The 18010-nt window shown below is 36.3% G+C and overlaps 1 protein-coding gene across 1 annotated transcript in view; it reads left to right on the forward strand.

The window, feature by feature from the left end:
• SYNE1 (spectrin repeat containing nuclear envelope protein 1) overlaps positions 1-18010 on the forward strand; it is a 259224-nt gene that overhangs the window by 73711 nt on the left and 167503 nt on the right. The window contains exons 41-53 of the mRNA XM_054162702.1: positions 432-611; positions 3146-3296; positions 4709-4867; positions 5639-5821; positions 7661-7762; positions 9831-10034; positions 10457-10664; positions 11351-11463; positions 12080-12285; positions 13900-14055; positions 15202-15493; positions 16183-16355; positions 17663-17972. Coding sequence (XP_054018677.1) covers positions 432-611; positions 3146-3296; positions 4709-4867; positions 5639-5821; positions 7661-7762; positions 9831-10034; positions 10457-10664; positions 11351-11463; positions 12080-12285; positions 13900-14055; positions 15202-15493; positions 16183-16355; positions 17663-17972 — 2437 coding nt within the window. The remainder of the gene's footprint in view (positions 1-431; positions 612-3145; positions 3297-4708; positions 4868-5638; positions 5822-7660; positions 7763-9830; positions 10035-10456; positions 10665-11350; positions 11464-12079; positions 12286-13899; positions 14056-15201; positions 15494-16182; positions 16356-17662; positions 17973-18010) is intronic.

Raw genomic sequence — 18010 nt, forward strand, 5'->3', positions numbered from 1 at the left:
AGAAGATTTTTTTGTCTTAGCAATTTATTTTGTCTGAATTAATCCAAGTTCCTAATAGCTGTTAGAAATCCCATCTAACAGCTGTCTCTGCTTTTACAAAACTGAAGACTATACATGTGCTGAAGGAATTTAAAACACTTGCTATAATAAAGTATTCATCTAAATATTTGAGTATATTTCCAAGTCATTGTATGAGGTGAAGGTATATATATATATATATCTTTGTAATTGTATAGCTGTAGTTGTATCAGGAAAATGCCATTCTGAGCCCAGTTGTAGCAGAAAAAAATCCAAATAACACTTTGTTTTCTGAAGATATTGTACAAAATGTTAGAAAAAATGGGAACTTTATGCACAGTAACAGCAACTGTTTTATACTTCCTTCTTCATCTTTTCTCATGCAAAAAACAAAAGTGCCTTTTGAATTGCAGATTAAGGATCTTTAACCAGCTTGATGAGGAGTTGAATTCTCACCAGCATGAACTTCAGTGGCTCATGGACAAAGCAAAACAAATAGCTCAAAAAGATATCACACTTGCTCCTGAGACTGACAAAGAGATAAACCGCTTGCAATCTCTGTGGGAGGATACCAAGAAACTTATACATGAAAAGTAAGTAGATCTTAGACTTAAGGTGAGAAAGGAGAGTATTCTTTCAATGGGGAAAAGAGACTCTATTATTTAATTTTAATATTTTCTTGCCATATTAATCCCAACAAAAAAAACAGAGCTTATATGTTAAATGTTTTATTGAAGATCATAAAAACCAACCAACAACATAGTATAAACCAGGATATTTGTACCAGTTGTAGTTGTAATATTAATAAAGTCACAAATAGGTCCTCAGGACAGTACTTAGAGATATACTGGCTTTTGGTTGCAAGTTATTGCATATCTCCATTGATATTCCATTATCATTCTAACTAGAATATACTCTCCTCATATATATTTTCCTACTCTCCTAGTATATATTTTCCTTCTCTTTTGGAAAGGTGATTCTGACAAACCTATATTCAGTGGTCCTAAATCATTCTTAGATTTAAGTCTTTCTGTCTGCACAAGGTACCAGGCTTCTAACAATCATTAGTGTATAATCAGTGATATAACAGTTTAGTGTATCAATGAAAGCTGATAAAGAAAGGAACTGAAGTAACTAAAGAAATTTTCATCTTACATTTTCTTTGTTTTAGCTGCTTCTTCATCACCTTAAAAAAAAAAACTTCTTCAACTATCCGTTTTTGGTTTTTTAATTGAATGGTAAAATTAAGTACTACATTCATTCAGTACTATATTATCCTCAATAAACATAAATTTTGTCTAAGTGCAGAAGCAGAACAATTCTAAGCCTGACTAACATACCAATAGGCATATGAAATTTTGTGATCCCCATGGAACTGCTGGGTGGTTATATTCAAATGATGAGAATAGAATAGAAGTAGAATAGAATAGAATTAACTAGGTTGGAAAAGACCTTCAAGATCTTCAAGTCCAACCTATCAACCAACACCATCTAATCAACTAAACCATGGCACCAAGTACCTCATCCAGTCTCTTCTTAAACACCTCCAGTGATGGTGACTCCACCACTTCCCTGGGCAGCACATTCCAATGGCAAATCACTCTCTCTGTATAGAACTTCTTCCTAACATCCAGCCTAAACCTCTCCTGGTGCAGCTTGAGACTGTGTCCTCTTGTTCTGGTGCTGGTTGCCCGGGAGAAGAGACCAACCCCCACATGACTACAACCTCCCTTCAGGCAGTTGTGGACAGCAATAAGGTCTCCTCTGAGCCTCCTCCTCTCCAGGCTAAGCAGCCCCATCTCCCTCAGCCTCTCCTCACAGGGCTTGTGCTCCAAACCCCTCACCAGCTTTGTTGCCCTTCTCTGGACACATTCCAGCAACACAACATCTTTCCTAAACTGAGGGGCCCAGATTAAAAAAAAAAAAAATAATTTATGCTGAAAAATTATATATTTTTTCCTTTGGTTTATATACCATGCTGTTATTCTATTTCCTTGATTGACAACATACAGATATTTGTAAATATCCTGCCCCTTAACCATATCTGTGTATTAGTTCTCTCTTGAAATACTGCATAGCCCCATAAATTGCATTTCTGTTGATTCTTCCCATCTGAATTCAGTATGTCTTTTTAGTGCATTTTTAAGAGATGCATAGATCTGAACTAAGTGAATGAAAGGACAGCTTTCTATAAAAATGTCCATTACTCCTTTATTTTCAGCAGTACTGCTATTTTATATTTTATGTTGCATGTTCGTGCAACCCATTTCTTTTACCTCTAGAAGTCCTTATAATAGCAAACCAAGATATTTCCACTTGCATGTGCCAACAGCTAGACCATACCAGCCTAATAGTGAAGGAAACATAAAATAGCTGTCCCATTACTGAGGCTAAATGAATTGTCCCATTTTCACATATGAGGGTAGTTGTTGCCATCTTTATACCTAAAACTGGAAGATGCTCAGGCACCTCCAGAATTCTAGTATATGAATAAGGTTAAGCTTTGTTTAAACTATTCATTTAATGTTAATTTTTTTTTAACTGTTTTTTGTCTTACATAGACACAATTTTATACTCTGCTGAACCTGATTACTTTGGAGAGTTCTTTGGAGCATTCAGAGAAGAGCCAGTTCCTAAAGTGTTTTTTTCTCTTTCTTGGCAGTGTCATATTTCTAAATTTCCTTTCACTGAGAAACACTTTTCTGCAATTAAACATATCCACAGTGCTAAACTTCCTTGTCTGTCTTCTGTATGAAGAACAGGAATGGACTGAATAGGTGTTTTTCTTGTCTCCATTGCCTGAGTAGAAATAGGCCTTTCTGGAGAGAGGGCAGAAAACATATTAGGTCTGTTCTTAGCAGAAGGGTATTCTGTTCTCAGTAGAATGACAGACAGGTAAATTGAATTTAATGTTTTAGACCTCAAAGCATACATCTGACAATTGGAGGACAGGAAATTCAGACTTACTTTGCATTGTAGTCTTTACTTTTGCTTCTTTTTCACCTGCCAAAATACTCCACATTAAAGCACCGCATCTTGATTTTCCCATGGCGAATCACTGTGTCACATTTTCCTTCTTCAGAAACATGACAGCAAATGGTGCTAACACAGCCTTTTCACATTACAGAAAGGAACAGTCTAGCATTCTTATCGATCTGATGAGAGAATATCAGAGATTGAAGTCAACTGTAATGAAAGTCATAGATAGTGCTGACAGTGCTTCTGTGATCAAATATACTTGGAAGGATCATGAAGATGTCAGGCGAACTTTATCAAAGGTAATTACATATATTTTCTTTTGAGGGATTAAGTGATTCTGTGTGATTCTGTGACTCATTTGGATGGATTTCTCCTTTTGAAAGGTGCCTTTGACCTTGGGGTTTAAATTGTGCAGAACCTGACAAGTAAAGAATATAGTCCTTTCACCATTTTGTGAGATCCAGTAATGTGTATTTGATTGCTATTACTTACAATTTTAGCACTTAGAAGTGCAAAATGTTAATGCATATGCAAAGCATAAGTTATCTGCTCTTTATATATAAAAAAAAATTGAGAATATATTCTTATCACAGTAGGAGATGCTATTTCCAGTCAACATACTTTCAATGCTTTTCCATATTGGGTAATTTTTTAATAGCTAAAAGTCAACAAAGGTTAACTACAATATTGATACAGAGATAAGGAATTTGAATCTCTGCATTCCACTCATTTCACTGGATTATGTTTCTAAACTTGTAAATTCTGCCATGCACTCAGTCTGTCATTTCTGAGTTAAATTCTTACTGTTCATTTGGATTGTGGTTTCATTTGGAAGCCTACTGAGTTCTTCAATAAAAATTCTTCAGTCAAATCTATATAAACATCACTCTAAACTGTACATGTGTATGGCCTCTTTTTAATATACACTTTAACTAGTACTGAAAGCCAGAGCAGAGCTCACCAGCCTAACAATAAATGCATCTAATTTCCATGTGACTCCTCTCCTTAATCTGAGCCTTGGGCTTGGAGAATTCACTGCTACAACAGTGGAGACATCTAGTCCTGAAGGAGTTGGAGCGTAATGTTTTGCACAACTCCTATCATAATAAAGTAGGCATGGCCATACTGCATCCAGATTAGTAGCTCACCTCTAATACTGATCTGAAATACTTCTTACAGAAAAAAAGTATAAGATGCTTACTGTGGTCCTTTCTCAGTATGCTGTCACCTCTTCAGTGAGACTATATTAAGGACTTCCCTATGCATAAAATTGCAAACTTAGTAGTCCTGAATATTTTTTCTAATTCCTTTCTGTTTCCCAGGCTCTCTAGTAGTAAGGGGTTTTACAATAATCAATTTTTTACAACATCCTCTGTTTACCCTGCTCTGATTACCAAACTGATTTTAGACAACAGTTAATCAATGATCAATAATAAAACTATTTGTTGTAAGTCCCAAAGAGATCTGATTACCAAGTGTCAAAATTCAGAATTTATTATTCCTGCTTGTCTGCTTTAGTTATAGGAACAGTTATGCAATTTGATTATGCCCATGAGAAAACCATGTCAGTTGCTCTGTATTTTGTAGCATACTGAAACACTACAAGGCATGCTGAATGCTTAATATATACCACAGAATGGGTGCCTACCAGGCTAGATTTTATTTTCTCTCTTCAAGTCTTCATTAAACAAGTAAATATTTATGTCCACAGCATGAAGCTGCCAAGAATGATCTGAGTGATAAACAAAAAGACCTGGATGCTTTCACCAATAAGGGGAAACATTTATTAGCAGAATTGAAAAGAGTGCGTAACTGCGATTCTACTGTGGTAAAAACAGATATGGACTGCATGGTGGACAAATGGCTAGATGTAAGAGTCTAGTGTTTATACACTAAATATAGTTTTTAAGTTGGTGTAAGTTTACAGTATTAGTATTTTCTTAGTATTTTAGAGTGCAAGTGTTTAGTAAAGTTTGCTTTTAGGTAGATCTGAAAGAGTCAATTATAGAGATTTGGCATCCATTGTCCCCACAAAGTTGTGACATCCATTTGATGAATTTAAAACAATGTCTTATAACAATGTATGAATACTACTATTATAAATTCTTTCAGTGTGCACTTCTGAGTATAAATTTGGATTAGATTCTCACCTCATATATGCCAGTATTACTTTATTAAAGTTAATTGAAGTAAACAAATTAGGTAGTAAACTGTATTAAGCTACTCCATGAAAGATGTGAATATATTAAAGACATAATTATAGCAGTGAAACATAATATATAAGCTAGAATTTTACATTTTCATATTTATATTCCTTTATTAGCATATTCCTACATAACACAGGAAGGATAAATGTAGCTGTTTTTAAGATAAAGTTTAGCTGAACATAAAACTGTTTCCCAGTAAAAATTATGCAAATTTTTAGAAACACCACATAAAAAGTCATGTTCATTTTGTTCATTTTGTGCTCTGGGTATCTAAATTGAAGTTAGAATACAGAAGTTAAACCTAACTCTAAGAAAGTTGGCTTTAATATGCTTTATTAAGTATTTCTGATGCGCTTGTCCTACAATTGGCTGTAAAATAAAGACATCTAAAATTAGTTTGTGAATGGTGTTGATACGTTCTACTGTCCTAAAAGGTGTCTGAAAGAATCGATGGCAACATCGACCGGCTGAGTGTAACTCTGTCTCTGTGGGATGACATCCTGAAAACTGGAGATGAAATGGATGGATGGTGTAATAAGTGCATTTCTCAGCTGAATGAAGGCGTCAGCAACCTGAATAACAGTCAGAGAATGGAGGCCCTCCTGAAAGACTTCCAGGTGCTTACCCGTAAATTAGTGATAAAAAAATGTTCTGGACCAAAATCTCAGATGATATCAGGCACATAGATAAGGCTGTGATGTTGCAGACCACTGTCTCCTGTTCAAGTAGTAGTACCAGTGGCTAGCTGACAACTTTGCAGTCCTTTTTTTGTGAAGCTATTTGTTTCTGTCAGGAACAAGAACGACATGTCTGTTACTAAATCTAAGTTCTGTAGTTATTTTGGCTCTAGCAGTATATGACAATGTGTTCTTATGGGCACAACAATTTCAAAAAGCATGGCATTGTACTGAACACTTTTCCAGTAAAAACTGATGGAAATCTTGGACAACTTCATCTGAAATTAAGCAAAAAAAAATTAGTAGTTTCTAAAATTTCATCTAAAAAGGTAGATTCTCCAGACATTAAAAAAAATGTGATGGACTGGAGGGCAAATCTTAATTTCAGGTTCTATCACTTTCAGTAAGATGATCTTTCTTTTTTTGGATAGTGTTAAACCCATTCTAGAAATCTAGCCAGTGTTCGGGATGCATTCTGCCTCTATTAGCTTAAAATATGCAACAGATCTGTATATTTTAATATTGTTCTGAGAGTCATGTTCTGCTTTATTTGATATAAATGATGTCCTTAAGAAGATGCTCTATGAACCCATACAAGCAGTGGGATATAATATAAAATAGCGCTAAATCAGTATTTTGCCTCAGGACAGGCTTTGTCTGATGTCTTTCTGATTAGTATAGCAATCAGACCATCTAATTTCATTGCTATTTATAGTGATTTAGAGTAAGATCAGCCAGCAGCCAAACCGTAGGTGTACTTGATTCACAAGAGGGACAGAACAGCAGAAGTCATGAACACTGTGTGTACATTTGCAGGTACAGAACACATAGTCCATAATACTTTTTTGCACTTTCTGTTTTTTCGCAAAGGAAAGAGGAAAGTTAGTTCACTGACGGAAGGGGGCTTGCCCTTTCAGCAATCAGAAATACATGAGCATGGACAGACATAATCAGTGTATCTTTTACATGGTCCCTTTCTTGATCAGTCTTGTATTATGTCCTTCCTAGCACAAAATACCCACAGAGGATTGTCTTGGGGCCACTTGAGCTTCAAACCTTCAGGGCAGATGTTAAGTGCAGCAATTTAATTCTGCGATGCACTGTCCAGTCTTTAAAGCGATCTGTTTGAATTTTTTAGAAAGAAAGTTTAGGTAATTGGATACACACACCAATTACTTACCTAATACTTAAGAACTACAATTCTACAAGTTATAATTTTCTCTTTCACTTCACTGTTACATTTTTAATAAGTAGAATATGTCTTTATAACTCAGATCTGTGTGGCCGCAATAAATGCAAGGTCCAAGTATGTCAGTCTGTATTTTAGAATTCCCTTTTGAGGTTAACATTTATTTTTGTGTCTAATTTTTTTCCAGTCACTCGCTTCCTTGTAATAAAAAACAGAGAGTACATGTAATATACTCTGCATGCCATTAAGTGGAACCTAACAGCTGCAGTAGATTTTTTTCCAGTGGAACAAACAATAACATTTCCTCTTTTATTCAGCCAGTTTTAAGAAACTAAAGCTGTTAGTGCATCTTAAATGCTAAAAACATGCATGGTTATTTTAATGGAAGAAAAAGAAATCTCTAACACAAGCCTAAAAAGAGATGGAAGATTTTTGGAGAAGAAAACTCATGGAACAACTGTGTTTTCCCTCCAATGGCTACACTTTGTTTACATTTTCTTTCATTTTTTTGCAATTGATGAAGCTTCCTTCCAAAGGTGTAAAACCTTCTTAGAGTTTGGTAAGAATCTTTGACCACATCTCTTTTACAGTCTCAAGTCAAGGATAAAGAACTGAAGTTGGAGCAGCTTAGTTCCAAAATTTCAGATCTCAAAGAGCTGACCCATAGTCAAGAGCCTCCTGCAGATCTTCAGGTAAAATAAAGATATTGGTAATCACAGACTGTACTTCAAGAAGAAATTTATTCAAGGTGACAGATACAACATAACTTATCATAAATATTCTTTATTCATTTTTTAAAACTTAATTTAGTTTTATTTTGAAAAAAATAATGCCATGAAATAATTTAGTATTAGAGTTTATATCTTTACTAAGTCAAAATAAATAGTCTATGAGGTAGCTGATCACATATGAGCTAGATGATATTCACAGTATCACCAAGGTTGGAAGAGACCTCAAGGATCATCGAGTCCACCCTGTCACCACATTTCTTTACACTGTAGAACAGTAAGCTGCATTACATGTGAGTGCATACAAAGTTTGTCTTTTTAAAATAATTATAATGCAGTTAAATATGGTCTTTTGCCTTATCAAACCAAAAGTATTCTTTAGTGGACTGGAATTAGTGCCCTGAACTATTCATTACAAGAGAGAGGAAAAATACAAAGATGAGCTTTTGAACTTTTATTATTGACTAGGTCCTTGTTTTTAATGTTCTATGGCAGATGCAAAAACAAAGTATGACTTGTTGTGATATTTGATTTCAAACAGAAATTGGTATGTGAGATTACTCACTTCCAGTGCCAGAATAATTTTTTAAAATACATTTCCACAATTTCCAGAGGCATGGAAATGTTTCTATAGATATTTATTTAAAAACAATTTCTCCTTTTTAACATAATATAACACTCAATCCTTCTCCACATTTTGCTGTAACCATACACAGATGCCTAAATTACCAATCAGATATGGGTCAAGAAGCCTGTAGTATAAGGATGCTGGGATTGTTTAGCCTGGAGAAGAGGAGGTTCAGGGGAGACCTCATTGCTGTCTACAACTACCTGAAGGGGGGTTGTAGCTAGGAGGGAGTTGACCTCTTCTCTCAGGCAACCAGCACCAGAACGAGAGGACACAGTCTCAAGCTGTGCCAGGGGAAGTTTAGGCTCGAGGTGAGGAGAAAGTTCTTCACTGAGAGAGTCGTTCGCCATTGGAATGGGCTGCCCAGGGAAGTGGTGAAGTTACCGTCCCTGGAGGTGTTCAAGAGGGGATTGGATGTGGCACTTAGTGCCATGGTCTAGTCATGAGGTCTGTGGTGGCAGGTTGGACTTGATGATCTTTCAGGTCTCTTCCAACCTTGGTGATACTGTGATACTGTGATGTGCACATTTCCTTTACATAAGAGGTCCAGAAAAAATCAAGGTTAATCATGTTTCATAATAAATATCTGTCCACTTATAGAATGAAACTTAAAGCAAATTATTTTGCAGAATACACCAATACACCATCATTTCCAACTACTAAATGTGATAAACACAATAAAATTTTAAATCATGTCTGCAATAAAATAATCATTGATGATATATAAATGCAAAATTGCAAATAAAGACATGGAAACTAAGCATAAATCCCCCAATTCTTTGCCAGCATTCAAATGCTAAATAAGTATGATCATTTCATATGCTAAGAACGTGAACAATTTTGTAATAAAAATTTCAGTTATGCTCTTTTATAAATATTACCCTGTTATGACTGATTTATTAGTAATATATGCATGTAGTGGGTTGAGGTCACAGTGCACATCTAATATCTACTACAATTCAAATTGAACAGATTAATGGGCAATATTCTAGCTTACTTTTGTATCTTCTTCAGTTTTAATCTGCCTTACACTGAGATACTTGAAGCCTCAGTACTCTTAAAGCTCACCAATTGATATTTCTTTTTATGAAGCTGTGTTTGGTTCATGTTCTCTACATATATGGCAAATTTGTAAAGGAAAAAGACCAAGTGTTTAATTTTTCAGAAGTGGATAGTAACTTCAACAGTTTGCAGCCTGGCTTTTTATGTTAGTATCCCTTCTCTTCATTACTCTATACCTGAGACTTAATCCTGATTAGCTGACTTTTTATTTATGCAAATACCTTTAGTTATGAGTGTAAAGAGAGCAAAATGATCATTGTGTGTCACTTTTATACCTTCCAGTTTTTCAATAAGTATTCACTGGAGTGTTTTATGAAAATGCTTTAATACATAACATTTTAGTTTATAGAATCAGATTTGAGACAGAAGTTGGAACATGCCAAAGAAATGTCAGAGACAGCACAGGAGACACTGAAAGATTTCACTACTCAGAAGATGCAGTTACAGAAATTTATTGACCAGATGACAGACTGGTTAACAAAAGTGGAAGAGGTGCTCTTGACCTGTTCACGTAACCTGGATCCTGAAGCTCTAAATAAAGTGAAGGTCAGTGATGGAGAAAATTAATATGCTTTTTCTTATGTAGTGATCTTTAGCTTTTTTACCAGAGTTTTTGTTAAGTGTTACACCTAATTTTTATCCCAGAAAGCTACTGGAGTACTAGCAAATAATGCAGTGATACTCTTTGAGAAGCTTCACCAATGAGCAAAAGTTCTGGTTTACTAACTTTATACAAAAGAGTAGTGAAAAGCATTTTTCAAATTTCTGTGATGGTTCTTTATTTTCAAGGATTCATCTCGCTTGGAAAATTTGGGAAACATTATCCAGTACTACTTCTTTCATGTGTAGGACTTGGAAGTGGAACCACAGAAGGAAAGAGCATATAGGAGGAGCAAGAATGTTTGAGGAAAAGAGTGTTCTTTTATTCTTTTACAGATGTCATTTTTGTCTTGTAACTTCATTTTCAGGAAACACAAAAAGATCTTCAGCTTCAGCAGAGCAGCATTGACTCAACCTGTGAGAATCTCAACAGCCTGTGTCGCAAATACCATTCTGTAGAGCTGGAAACTCTTGGTGGCACTGTCACTTCATTAATAAAGAAGTATGAAGCTGTGAATCTGCTCTGTTCCAGAACACAGGCCAGCATGCAAGAGTCCTTGGAAAAACATTTCCTCTGTGAGTCTTCAGGCTTGTTAATGTTGGCCATTAGGCCACAGCTATGAATCATTCTGGAATTTGCCAGTTTCCAGTGATGTCACTTGCAATTACAACTTTGTTTTTGTATGGAGCCTTTCAAAAAGTATCATTACCAAATATTTGATAGCTGCTATGAAACAAAGCATTTTACAAAACCAGAAATCAACTTTAAACACTTACTATTCATGAAAGGCATGGATAGCTCAGATCTACCTCCCTTCACTCTTAGCATGCATCTCTTCTGCATACAAACACTTTGTGTAACACCATAATTAGATGTATGTAACCAAACGGAGATGTTTATGATGTAAAAATTCCCATCTGAAGTATTTTTCTGTGCAAATTTTAATGTCACATATTAAGATATTAATCTAGACATTATCTAACATTGGGACATAGCATATTCTGAAAATGTCTGTCTTTTCCCATTGACTATAATGACAAGCCTAGTGTGACTTCAAATTTGGATGTTTACAGTGGAAGCATCTAACTTTTTGTGAAATGAATCCCACTTCCCAAGGTCACTGAAAGCAATGAGACTTATCCTGTTAGCTTTTACACTGCTCTTGAAGGATGAAAGCATTGTGGGAGACAGCTGTATAGCATTGTGGACTATGTTGCTTCTTAAAAAATATTCTCTTCTCTGTACTTTTTTATTAAATAAGATTCTATGCAAGAATTCCAGGAATGGTTTTCTGGAGTAAAGGCAACAGTAAAAGAATCGTCTGACAGATCTGGAGACAGCAAAGCCATAGAGGCAAAGCTACATGACTTGCAGGTATAGTGAACAATTAAGAAAAAAAAATTGGCAATTTAACTCTATGTATCCAGTTATATTATCTAAAATTATTTGTAGGTGCTATCATTTTTATTGGTTTTGTTTTTAAAAAGGCAATGTAAAGATGGCTCGAGAGCAATATGTACTGTAGTGGGAATCCAGTGACCTATGTTCTCTGTTCTGAGAGATTAGAATTTAATTCTGGTTTATGTGTAACTAAACTTTTCTTGTTTAATTTTAAAAATATTTTCTCCTTTTTCTTGCCTTGTTTCTCTTCTTTTTGTATTTTTGCTTATTCAGTCTTTCAGATTAACAGATGTTTCAAAGCTTTTCTATGTAGATTTTTGATGTGACACAACACAAACGGCAAACACTTACTGCAAATAGTCCTAATTCCTGAAATATGTAACATCTTCAGGACATGTAAACTGTCCAGAGAAAGACAGGACTACCCTGGGACCAACTAGGAAAACTGAACTTGCTGCTTAGAACTTTTCCCCATAGATAGACATGGCATTCATTTTGTTGGGGAAATCTGACCACATCTGATTACCTATATTACTTATCATTAGTTGTTAAACCTTGCATGTTTAAACTGTATTCTTTCATTACACAGAACGTGCTGGATTCTGTTAGTGAGGGACAGAACAAGTTAGATGCTGCCTGCAAGGAAGGAGAAAGTTTGTATGCTTACTTACCAAAACCAATTGTGAGCCGTATTCAGGAGCAAATAGCAAAATCTAACCAGAACTACCAGGAATTCCTCAACTGGTGTCTGAATGAAAAGAAGGCCCTGGAAGCTTGTGCCTCACACCTGGGAAGGTGAGTGAACAACCAAAGGACTACATGAAATTGTCCAGCTGCTGACATACAGGGCACAATTTGACATTAGAATACATAGAATAAACCAGGTTGGAAGAGACCTTCAAGATCATCGCGTCCAACCCATCAACCAATCCAACACTACCTAAACAACTAACCCATGGCACCAAGCACCCCATCAAGTCTCCTCCTGAAAACCTCCAATGACGGCGACTCCACCACCTCCCCGGGCAGCCCATTCCAATGGGCAATCACTCTCTGTATAGAACTTTTTCCTAACATGCAACCTAAACCTCCCCTGGCGCAGCCTGAGACTGTGTCCTCTTGTTCTGGTACTGGCCGCCTGGGAGAAGAGACCAACATCCGTCTGTCTATAACCTCCCTTCAGGTAGTTGTAGAGAGTAATAAGGTCACCCCTGAGTCTCCTCTTCTCCAGGCTAAGCAACCCCAGCTCCCTCAGCCTTTCCTCGTAGGGCTTGCCTTTTTCTCTTGGAAATATTTAAGGGAAAATGCAGTTCTCTGCTAATGAGAATCACAGAATGGTAGGGGTTGGCAGCAACCTCCAGAGATCATCTAGAACCCCCTCTGCTAATGCAGATATGCCTAGATCAGGTTGTACAGGAACACCTACAGGCAGGTTTTGAAAGTTTCCAGAGAAGGAGACCACAACTTCCCTGGGTAGCCTGTTCCAGTGCTCCATGACCCTCAAAGTCAAGTTTTCCCTGATGTTCAGATGAAACCTCCTGTGTTGTAGTTTGTACCCGTATGGTAGCATACAATGTCAAGATCATACATGTGGAAGATCTGTGTAGGTCATGCAATCCCAAATCAACAGTTGGGAATCTCAGTAATTTAAATGCAATTTCCTGGAAGTAAAAGGTGTAATGAATTTTCAAGCTCTGCCCTAGAGTTTGAAGATAATATGCTTTTTACACAGTATGTGTATGTCTTGTCCCATTCCAGGTAGACATATTTCCTAACAAGTTAATAAGGAAACACTTAGATTATTACTTGGAGATGGAATTTTGGGGAGTTTAAATATTTTCATGAATAATTGTATTCAAGACTGTTGATAACTGAAAGCAAAGTTAGTGTAGCAGTGGTGGATAAAACAGCAGGATGAGATAGTAAGTCTTTGGGTATGGAAAAAGTTTTCAAACTTAGGGCTAGAACCTGTTGTGCTGAGTTCTGACTCCTTGAGATTCCAGTCACATTATGTTGAAGAAATTGAAAGCACAACATTTCAGGTATTGTTACTGTCAGTAGTGACCAAAAGATCATTTGTACCTGGAGTTTAATCTTAGACTAAGTCCTTACAAGGATTTGGAAAAAAAATTTCTTTTGGTCTGCTGTTATTGAATAAATGCACTGCCACTTTAAATTTTTGAGGCTTCTTTTCTGCTGTGATTTTGCTGAACGTTTTTAGAGAGTTGCCGAATATTTTTAGATTAGTAGTCACTGTGGAATTATGTTTGTGTAATACTCTTAAAGCATGAAATGGATACGTAGCTTTATTTCCCTGCTCTTGTGGATATTGAAAGAACTGAGTTAACTTCTTACTAACTTTACTCCACCTGAGAAGTATTTTTAAGTGAGTATTTATCTTTTCTGTAGCTTTGAAGATCAGCACAAGAAACTTGGCCTGTGGATACGTGACATGGAAGAAAGAATAAGCACAGAAGCACTAGGAGAGAGCAAACAGCTTATTCCTGAGAAGAAAAAAGAGGTGCAGAAAGCGGAAAAGTTCTTGGAAGAGTTACTGAATTCAAGGTAGTATGAAATACATTTCCTAAAGTACTCTAAAGTACTCTCAATCTTTCCTTTGCTAAAGCAACAATGAAACTGCACTGTTGGATTAAAGCATGTTTGTGAAAGATCAAGGAAAGTGTTGCAACATACTCTGTGAAATGAGGCTGAATCCAGATACTTCCAGTTTTAAGGAAACTGGCATTTAAAGCCAGCTCCAAAATTTGATGTTGATATACTTCTCATTAAGAAAAGCTTATCTTACTTCATTAGTAAATGGAAACTAAAAATATCATTTTAAAAAATATTTTAGAATATTGCTTGTACAAGTCTTTAAAATATTGTTTCTAAAAGCAGTAGTGAAAATGACACATGCCATTATATAAATTTTACAATTTTTTTTCTTTCTGTCCTGCAACACTCAGATCCCACCAGGTTGCAGAATCCCCTTTCCCATATGGCTGACTTTATAAAAGAGCTCAAGTAACATCTGCATTAGCTGCAAAATTGTTCTACAAGTCAGACTCATCCAATAGATGATGAATTGCCTTTTTTAGTACACAGTGTGGTTTTTATTTGTTTTTTATTATTATTAGGTTGGTGAAGATAGAACAGAAATAGTAGTCAGTTCAAGCCTCAGAGCATGCTAAAAGGAAATACACAGTCACTACCTATCCCCTTCAGATTAATGCATGACATTTTGATCTGATGTAAATTCCCTGTAATCCAAGGGTATCAGGAAGGGTCATCCAGTAGACTGAGATTAACTGAGGCTATAAACACAGAGTTTTCATCCCTGTTACTGATCCTTGTCTTGAATCCCAGAGTCATTGTCTAATTCAGGACAAATGGTCTAACCTTTCCATCATACCTTCATACCTGGCAAAGACTATGAGGTTCTCAGAAGCTTTGGCAGGCACCAAAAAAAAGTAGCAGTTCATATAGAACTGGAAAGTGTGGCAGCCAAAAAGAAAATTAAGTTAACTGTTAATTTAAATGTGCAACACAATGGCATTGTACACAAGTAAGTATATTAATCAGTACACACTGCTTCCCTTTCAGTCTCCTAATTTTTCTGGCATCTATGTCAGAACCAAAACTTCTGATAGTTGTTATAACAATATCATATGCTTACAAAAACTAATTTTCAGTCTCAACATTTTCTTTCAGGGAATCTTTTGATAAGCTGTCTGAAATGGCACAAACTTTAAATGAAGAAGGCCATGGTGCAGGGAAGGAAGTACGCCTGGCTTCTCAACACTTCACCAACTATCAAAACATGGTCAAAACAGTCAAGGAGAAGCTGCGAACATGCCAACTTGCACTCCAAGAGCATCTCACTTTGGAGGAAGCATTGCAGAGTATGTGGTCTTGGGTGAAAGAGGTTCAAGATAAACTGGCATCATCAGAGAGCACTCTTGGTAGCAAAGCCACACTAGAGAGACGACTGACACAAATTCAGGTAAAGAAGGATACAGCTAGAGATGAGGCATCAACATTAACATTGGGCATGGACATCAGTGGACAAGGAATGTATTTCATTCTTTCTATGGTTATGAAGGAAAGGATTAAAATTTAAGGTGATCTTGACAAATTGGGAAGTGCAGTATGAAAATCAGGAAGCAGATTAATGGAGACAGATGCCAGGTATTACATGTAATAAGGAATAATGAATGATGAATATGAGTATTCAGGTCCAAAAAAAGCTTTCTAATGAAGAGGAAGCCTTGGAATAATTGACACAGAGAGGCTGTGACATATCTGTCACAAGAGGTGACAGGAACAGGTTGGGCAAACATCTATTAGGAAGTTCATCAGTGTAGGGGATCCCACCATGGGCTTTCTTCTAGCTATGTGGTGCTGTCTTTCTGTGCAGTGCATGCCCTATTCATTATCTATTGCAATGTGAGCAGTATTTTAGGATCACCAATGCAGTTAAGTACCTGTATGGCTGTGGGAAGAACTGCTGGTTCACTTGGACATACATTGGAAAGGACAGGGATTTAGAGGAAAAGGTGCCTAGGAATTCATAATGAGCATGGCTGTCAAGGATAAATAAGCTCAGAGAAGGTGGTGTCCACTGTTGGAAGAATAACAACTTTTACCACTTAGCAGTTTGCATTTGATATTTTGACTTCTTTTGCCTTACAGGAAATCCTCTTACTCAAAGGTGATGGTGAAGTTAAGCTGAATATGGCCATTGGCAAAGGAGAGCAAGCACTTAGAAGCAGCAATGAGGAAGGACAAAAGATGATACAAACCGAGCTTCAGACACTGAAGGATGCATGGAATGACATCATCAGCACTTCAGTGAACTGGCAGAGGTAAAAATCCCTGGAAAACACAGGTCGGACCCTGCCAACTTTGCTTACAGATCGGTACCTTATGTAGGAGTCCATTTATTTATTCCAGTCCAGAATGAGATTTTCCTTTCTTTCCAACAGTATCATATTGTTGAATTTGTTAGGTTGTGTGTATACTCTACTACCTCTGAACCCTTTTCCACAGTACTAAGCATAGGCAGTTATGCCCAATTTTTCTTTGTATATCTGATTTCTCCTTTCTATGTAAAGCATTGTTTTCATCATCAAAGTCCATCTGCTTACAATTTCTTTTAAGAATATCTGACATTTAAATCTTGGCATCCAAATAACTGCTGCCTCTCCCTGGTTGCTTTCATCTGTAGGTTTTACAAGCACTCTCTGTTCCATTACCAGATAGAAATGAACTTCTATGTGATCCTAAATCCTTAGTTTTCTAATGAAAACAAAGCTTTCCCTGCATCAGTTAACTCATAGATCTGCATCAGAAAGGTCATAGATTTGTACTATAGGTAATCTGATTGGTAGGGTATCTGGGACCTAAAAATCAGCTGCCAGCGATGGCTAACATGATACAAGAAAATTGGAGTTTTTCAATTGAAAGTGGTGCTACTTTCCTTCTTATTGCAAAATTATAATATAATTATATGTAGAAAATTGTAATAGGTTCCCTTTAAGATTTCACTCTAAGCTCACCCAATTTTTGTCATAAGATATTACTTAGATTAAGCTAGACCTTTATTTTTTTAATTAAATCCTTACCACACTCATATCTATCATAAAGTCCACTGGAATGAGCATTACATCCCTCAACACAAATCCCAGAGCAATCTCCTAGAAGGAATAATATAAAACAGAAGATAATATTTATTATAAATTGTAAGTGTACTATATGTAACTGACTTTCCTTCCAAAACTTGTCAGGATGTCTCTTAATTGTTAGTAATTTCGTATGCTGCTGTACTTTTGATTACTCTGATCATAAAGAACTCCAGTAATGCTCTGTATTTTACTTCACTGAAGAGACACTGAAATGAGCTTTTCAATAGTCTGAGATAGATTGCTCATGAAATCTGTAATAGGGAAGCAGCTGTATCAGGTTATAGGCAGCAGCCCAAAGAACACAGAAATTCTAAAATAGCTTGGATATAAATTGACATAGAAAACTAAAGTAAGATGCAGGAAAAAATAGTCTGAACATATTATACATGACTGTAGGCAGTACAGCAATTAAGGTATAAGCACACTTTTTTCCCCCCAGACTTTTCAGAAGTTCTTATCTGTAATGTATATGTTTCTTTTAACATAAGCTGCCTAGAGTCTGTCATTAGCCAGTGGAATGAATATCTGGAAAGGAAAAACCAGTTGGAGCAGTGGTTAGACAAACTGGATCACAAAGTGGAACAGCCTTTAGAACCACAGGTTGGTCTGAAGGAGAAGTTTGCTCAGCTGGACCACTTCCAGGCTGTTGTTTCTGAGATAGAGGATCACTCCAGTGATTTACAGCAACTCACTGAAAAGGCCATGGAACTGTATGAAAAAACAGAAGATGATACTTTTGGAGAAGCAGCTCAGGAAGAACTAAAAACACATTTTAATGACATCACAGCTGTAGCCAAGGTAAGATGAAGGCAAAGATCTCTATTTCAAGTAAGTAG

Source organism: Dryobates pubescens, chromosome 6 (genome assembly GCF_014839835.1).
Source record: "Dryobates pubescens isolate bDryPub1 chromosome 6, bDryPub1.pri, whole genome shotgun sequence".
In the NCBI taxonomy this organism is placed as follows: Eukaryota; Metazoa; Chordata; class Aves; order Piciformes; family Picidae; genus Dryobates; species Dryobates pubescens.